This window comes from Belonocnema kinseyi, chromosome 6 (assembly GCF_010883055.1).
Source record: "Belonocnema kinseyi isolate 2016_QV_RU_SX_M_011 chromosome 6, B_treatae_v1, whole genome shotgun sequence".
NCBI lineage: Eukaryota > Metazoa > Arthropoda > Insecta > Hymenoptera > Cynipidae > Belonocnema > Belonocnema kinseyi.
Genome location: NC_046662.1, coordinates 7836128 through 7843978, shown reverse-complemented (window position 1 = coordinate 7843978; position 7851 = coordinate 7836128). Strand labels below are relative to the sequence as shown.

The 7851-nt window shown below is 31.3% G+C and overlaps 1 protein-coding gene across 1 annotated transcript in view; it reads right to left on the bottom strand.

The window, feature by feature from the left end:
- Positions 1-5163, bottom strand: part of LOC117174234 (dolichyl-diphosphooligosaccharide--protein glycosyltransferase 48 kDa subunit) — a 10633-nt gene extending 5470 nt beyond the window's left edge. The window contains exons 1-2 of the mRNA XM_033363113.1: positions 4973-5163; positions 865-1491 (exon numbers count right to left, since the gene is read on the bottom strand). Coding sequence (XP_033219004.1) covers positions 865-1491; positions 4973-5105 — 760 coding nt within the window. The 5' untranslated portion in view covers positions 5106-5163. The remainder of the gene's footprint in view (positions 1-864; positions 1492-4972) is intronic.
- Positions 5164-7851: the final 2688 nt, after the last annotated feature.

Below are 7851 nucleotides of genomic sequence, written 5' to 3'. Positions count from 1 at the left end.
TAATTTTCGGATTTTCAAACACAAAAGATTCCATGTAAATCAAAAATACTTTTTTACACTCTCATATGACTCACTGAGTCACGCTAAAACCACCTTAAGGTTGTACTGCAGTGAGAGCCAAATGATCAGAATTTGATAAAAATGAATATACATGTAGTTTATGGTGCCTTACACCACCTTATCAAATTCTAAAAAAGTCATGTCGCTGGGTGTCGAGTAATGAGTTTTCAAAGTTGAGTAGAAATACATGGGCTCTTATGGCAGAACATGGATTTTTACTCCTTTCCCTCCGAAAAAATTACTTGTAGTAATAGGATCGAAGTAAAAATCAAGTATATTGTAGAGTATGACTTTGAGATATAGTAGGCTAAGTTTCAAAATGATTATGTCGGCAGGAGAAAAGTTATACGGGATTAAATTGGCGAATTAACGAAATTGGGCACTTGTACTCGAAAATCATGGCAACGCTCATGGCTCGCTCGCTCGCTGTACCGATACAAGCAACGAGTCTGAGTGAGAACGAAGCAGTGAGCATAAGAGCAAAAGAGGCAGCGAAAGCGACGTTGCCAAGAATTCCGCGTATAATTGGCGATATTATTAAGAACGATATTGAACAATTTTATTCATTTATATTGTCCGCGAATAGGCTTCATGAATTTATAGCGCAATATCTTTATAAAATAATAAAGAAAATCGCTTGAAATAAGAATTAAAAGCCGTTTAATTTTAATTGCGTGCAGTTGGCAGCGGAATTGATATGCAATGCTAAAGGATAGGGCACAGATGTACCACAATGAAAACACTAAATCTCACTGCAGTACAATCTTAATCTACTACCTTTTTATATAAAGTGTGGCATATTACCTTGCGCTTTCTTCACTGGACTGGTAAAAGCTTCATCGCTGAAAAAGTATAAAGAGCCGGAAAACAAGACTCGGGCGTTATTTCTGGCTTGAAGAGCTGCAATCAACAAGGTATTTTTTCCGACCGCATGAGGATATTCTTTGACAGGTTGGTCCGGAACATAGGAATATGCTGAACTGGATGCAGTGAGCAATCTGAGAATTAGAGGATTGTCCGGATCAGCAATCAGTCCTGTTCCTTGATAAAGCAACGGTGGCACGGATTTGCTTCCGACGATCACAGAAGCATCAATCAAGTTGGAAGAATCGGCAACGATGGTGGTGTGTTGTCCTAAATCAGATATGTCGTAATTCATGTGATCTATTACACTCGCGCCTTCTTCGTCAACTTCAAAGCCACATTCGGATGCCAATTCTCGCAGTGCGTCTCCAGAGTATGACGAGCCAGCAATCAACACATTGCCACCTCCATCAATGAAGTCGGTTATTGCATCCACGCTCAAAGCCCCTCCAAACTCCTCGACGGATGGTGCAAAAATTATTAGATGCTTGTATAGGTATTCCCCATACTTCGATAAGAGTAAGTTTGCATCGTCCGCGAGTCTAAACGAAAGGGCATAGCCGCTTTCTGCAACAATAATATAAATACAAAATGCAAATCATTCTAGATACAACTGATCCCAAACGGTTTTTTCCTTTCTTTGAACGTTACAAATTTTCACGAAATATTTCAGAAAATTGTGGCTCATATGGTTGGTCTTAGGGTCAACATGAAGTCAATTAAAATATGTTAAAAACATTTTTTTTCAGAAAAGGGGAAATCCTGCTGCGTTTCGAGCAACACGGGTGTTTTTAAAGAGTTGATAAAACAAACTATAATTCAAAAAGGAAAGAATAATTAAGTCACATAATTTATGTCAATATTGAAACAAGAGTTCTACAAAATAAATTACTTATTGTCATACCTGAGTCAAAAAACATATAAGTATTTATAAAAAAACTTTCTTAACAAAAAGATCAAATCATAATTTTTCTCAATTGAAGCTTCACAGATTTTATGGAGGCTCCAGTAATTGATAAAAGTGTCACATAACTGCTGTCATGTTCACAGACAGACAATACAAGTCAAACTGATATAAAGAACAATAATTGTAGAGGTGACCAGGAGAAATTTTTATAAACCTCTGATGAAAATGCACGTTATTATTTCGGTTTTTAATTTTATTGAATTTTTCATATATTTATTGATATAAATTTATTCGATGATTCGTCTTTTTTGAAAAATAAATATGAGTTTTACATGTTTTGCTGGACATTTGACTTCATGTTAACCGTAAGACCGAACATATTAGCGATAATTTGCTGAAATATGTTGTGAACAATATAAATGACATTTTATCAACATTTTGTTTCTAAAATCATATTAAGGTGTAACTTGTGTCAATCCAGTAAAAAAAATTCAGAAGAATTAAAAGGAATTGGAATTCTCGTTGAATCCGGATTGATCCAGTTTTTGGAAATTGTTAATTGCAAATATTTGAGATTCAATGAAATCCTAATACGGATTTAAAGGTACTGTTTCAGTATTAATTCAGTTATTCAATGTAATTCCGATCTAAAAAAATATGGACGGAATTAGGCAACTTTCACAACCCGTATTTAGATTTTTTAAATTCCCTGACCATTAATATTCAAAGAACAGAATTTTATTCTTGTAAAATTTTTAACATATAATCTTCCATGAACAGAATGAAACAAGTTCAAACTGAACATTTTCAAACTGATTTATTGATTACAAGTAAAAGAAAGTACTTTTTCACAATAAAAGATACATTTTCCGCCAAGGAATTAAATTGTTTAGAAGACATTGGATTTTTCAACAAAAAATTATTTTTCAGCCCAAAATTAGTAATTTCTATTAAAATAATACGAATCTTCAACAAAAAGTTGAATTTTTAACCAAATTGTTGAAGTTTTTATCTAAAAAGATTAATTTTCAAACAAGAAACAATCAAATTCAACCAAAAACAGTTGTACTTTCAACCAAATAGTTGAATTTTTAGAAGGAAGTTGAATTTTCAGTCCAAGAGGACGAATGTTCTGTTCAAATAGAGGAATTTTCTATCTAAAAAAAATAAAAAATCAGCTAGATAGAATTTTCAAGCAAAAAAAAAATAAAATTCAAACAAAAAATATTGCATTTTCAATCAAACAAATAAACCACTTAAATAGTCGAATTTTTTAGAAAACTGTTAAATCTTCCAACCAATTTTTGATAAAAAAAAAATTAATTATCAACCAAACTGTTCCAGTTACAATCAAATAGTTGAAATGTAAAGCAAGAGACAAATTTTCAACAAATTAGTTGAGCTTTTAACAAAACAGCTGAAATATTAACCAACTGCTCGAATTTTGAATTAAAAAAATTAAACTTCAACCAAAAACAGTTGCATTTTCTGTAAAATAGTTCAATTTAATAGCCAAAAGGACGAATTTTTTTTAGATAATTTTCTATAAAACAGTTGACTTTTAAACTTAAAAAGAAGAATTTACAACAAAAATCAATGGAGTAGCGGATATTTCAACCATAAAATATGAAATTTCAAACAAATAGTTGAATTTTCAATTAAAAATAATCTATTTACAACCAACGAAAAATCAAATTCCTAGCAAAAAATAGATTTTAACAACAAAAAACGAAGTTATAACTAATTTGTCAAATTTTCAACCAAAGAAATAAATTTTCAACTAAAATTGTGAATTTTCCAACTAGAAAAACGAATGTCCAACAAATAAAGATTATTGAAACAAGATAAAAGAACAACTTAATCGAAATTTTTTTATTTTCAACAAAAATTGAAAAGTAAAATCTTCAGTAAAAAAAGTTAATTTACAATACACAAAAAAAAAGAAATTTCAAAAAAATAGTTCAATATTCAACTCAAATGCCAAAAGGCGGATTTTCTGCCAAACCGTTGAAATTTCGACACAAAAGTTAATTTTCGGCCAACAAGATTAGTTTTCTACCAAAGAATACGAAATTTTAACTAAAAAAGATCAATTTTCAACAAAAAATATTAAATTTTTACTTGAAAAAAACTATCTTTCAATAGTTTTCAACCAAAGAGGCGAACCTTTAAGAATAAAAATAAATTGTTAACAATGTACTTGAACTTTAATTCAATTATAGTTGAATTGTCAAATAAAAAAAGATTCATTTTCAATTCAAAAAGATCAATATTAAAAAAAAAAACAGGTAAAATTTTAACCGAAGAGATGAATTTTGAACTAAAATTATTAATCTTCAACAAAAAATTATTTGTTAACAAAATACAGATTTTGACATGTGGCATGTGACACGTATCCGATTCCTACTTTACCGACATTTTTGTGGATCTTAACAAATCATACCAATTCTACAAGAGATCAGATATCAAACTAAAAGTTTTGTAAAATACAGAAAAGAAGTAAGAACCATTTAGTCACTTTTAGTTATTTTTCCAAACTTGCATTCTGATATTTCATCAGGAATGGACTTGATACACATAAAAATGTCGGTAAAATAGGAATTGGATAAGTAAAGACAAATTTTCAATAAAACAATTGAATTTTCAACTAGAAAGGATAAATTTGTTTTAAAATTGTAAAATTTTCAAGCTAATAATAAAATTTTTAATTAAAAATACATTATTCAGGTCAAAGAAAATGCAAAAATAAAACAAATAGAAACACAAAACAAATAAATTACGAACAAGAATATTATATCATGCGGCCGTAAAACTTAATTTTCAAAATTCCCTAATTTTGCGTCTTTTAGAAATTCCCTGACTTTTGCAAGATTTTTCTCTAAATCCATGACCAATCAATCCCGATTTTTCCCTGATTTCCAAGTTTTTTCCCTGACCTACGACCATCTTACAATTACTTCCGAATTATTTTTCGTTTACTGGGAAAATAAGGTTATATCAATAGGTTCGAAGCACGTTTATATACAGTTATATAAATAATAAATGATAGAATAAGGGAAAAAATATTTTATGAAGAAAATTATCAAGTGGAATTGCATACGCAGCCTAAATACCGGTATTGATCAAACAATGTTTACGTACCTTGCAAAGATTTAAAGAATATCGAGTGAGTTTCTTTGATCGCTAAATTATCGAGCAAAACTAAGGTCGGTCCACCGGCATTTGCAGCGGTAAAAATGCAGAATAAACAAAAATATACTCCTATGGAACTCATCCTGCACACGATTGACAACGGCCACGTTTGCCACGACACTTCCTCTCCTCTGGAGTCAAGAGAGAGATCGATGACAGAAGTGAGAGAGAGAAATCATAGACTATAGTGGATATAGATATTAAAGTGACTATGTTTTTTGAATCTAGAGTTTCTTATCCCAGGAATATTATACCTAGATGCTGTACCTCACTAGCGGACCTATAATAAGTTCCAAGAACTAAGAAAATGCTATTGGTTAAAAAGAGACATAAAATCTCTGTCTCTTTTTAAACAATAGTATTGTTTTAGTTTCTGGAACTTATTGTATGTTCGCCAGTGAGATGTCGCATCTAGGCATATTATTTGAGTTCCGAGCCGATTATATTACTTTGAGAACGGTAACGAGAATGAGAATATTACCGAGTCACAAATTCTCTGAGAATTTATGAGTTTATTTTAAACAATAGAAAATTACATTTTTTCGTTAAGACCATGTGATGAGTATAACAGCTGATCAAGTCAGTCCTAAGAACAATATTTTTTCACCCATATTGAAAAATAAAGGTTCAAATAACGCCGATTTTTTTTTTAAAGAAATGTTAAAAAATATTAAAGAATCGTTTGTGGCCTTGCAAAGAGTTGGAGGAAGAAAAAAGTTTATTTATGCAAATAATGATTATCGACGGATACATTTAAGTTTTACAGCAGAAGTTTGACTTTTAATTTTCTCTGACGGTAATCATGCAATCTGTCTTGCCCACAGACCCCTAGAAGTTCGAAGTTGTCTACTCGCTACGCTAGTGCTGCTTTGACACAGCTGATACCAGACTGATACGTATGTCAGACCAAATATGTTTATTTGCATTTCAAGTGCAAACATTAGTTTTTGCATTATTTGTGCATAATGTTCGTGAGCGATTTGTGCTGTTTTGCCTCACTTTGATAAATATAAACCTCAAAACTAGCCCATTGACAACATTGCAAATTAATTTCAGGGTTTTACGACAACACGGTCGGTATTTCTCCAAAATATTAATTAAAATAAATATTTTGACTATTCTAATTATTCAGGAAAAAAGACACATCCTTGCATGCCTTCTATTTATCGTGCCAAATTTTTAACACGATATCTCGTTCCGTGTGGACGTTAGTTGGGAAAGAAAACTTCCACGAGTATTTTCTTTAAAAAGAAATTTTTCTCAAAATTTTCACCTGAACAAAGCAGAGACATGGACTTTATTATCTCCTCTTTCATTTCCCAAACTTTCAGAGCGATACCTCATTTCGTTCAGACGTAAGTTGGGAAAGAAAAATTGAAGACCAGGTTTCGTCACGTGACCCTCTCGTCACAAAGCCTTAAGGGTGCCTTTTTACGGAGGCCTGTTTTGAATAAATCGTGGAATTAATATTTTTCATAGGATTCATTTCTGGATACTTTATTGGTTTATGACAAATTCTATTGATTGATAACCTAGATACGAACTCGATGTGTCAAATTAATTCAATGCTTAATTCAAAACAGGTCTCTGTGAAAAGGTACCCTAACTTCGAAAGAGTTTTTAATGTTGAAAACATACTTTGAGTATATAATAAGCATTAGTTGCAGTATTTAAAATGGAAAACACTTTTCCAAGAAAGTATTGCTATTAATCGAGCCAGATGAATCTGAACGCATGTTACAGGTTATGTCGGCTCAGAATCTGCTAATCCAGGAAGACCAGGAACAATTTTTAGTTGTTATAGACAAAATATTTAACATAAAATATGTATTTAAAATCTCATCTTTTTAAAATGTACACCAAACGTATATAAAAATATTACGATTTATTTCAAATTTTGGAATAAAATAATTTTTTGACAGCTACGATTAAAATAACATTTTACTAAATAAATACCGGGTTAAAATATTTTATACTTCATAGATATTCTGTCATATTCTCTGTTATATAACCTGAACTTAAATTCACGGGAATTTAAGAACTCTGTGCATTTACACACCTGTCGGATGCAAATTGCAAACGGAAAATGTACGTGCCGCTCATTCTACTATGTGACAATGCCACGCATTTATCGCACTCTACAAAGGAGACATGCGCACTGTGATTTGCTATCTCCTTGTCTCCCGCAAGAAGTGTGCGAGTCAGTGCAGTATTGAATGACAACTAAAAGCTGAGGTTATGTTCCCGTAAATATTATCAATCGAGTTTGTGAATATACGTGCTTATTTATTTCTGTGTTCTTGTACAGAGAAACGTTAACAAATTATGACTTGGAAATTATGGATAAGTAATACAGATTTCATTGTAATCATTAAATAATATAAAAATGTGCAGATTGAATAATTTTACAGCATAATATCAGGCAATAAATTTCTTTATTTCACGAAAATTAAAAAAAAGTTAAGCTAGTTTTTTATTTTAAAAATTTCCAAAGGTTAACTTTAATTGACTTTGCAAAAAATTGATATAACCTCAATTTCTGCCATTCTTGTGGTTGTCAAGCAGCGGCACTCACACATTTCTCGCGGGAGAAAAGGAGATAGAAAATCACTGTGCGCAGTAAATGTACAGGTACCTTTTGTAATTTTTACAGATCATAATGAGAGGAAGATAGTTTATAAAATATGAATCATTTGATTCATTTCTAGGTACTTTGTTACACGGAGAAAAATTGATTTTCAAACGTAACATCCAGGTTTTCAGGGTTAACATATATAAAGGGTGCAAAATGTCGATCAGATGATACATGCAGTCAAGTTGAGGTTATG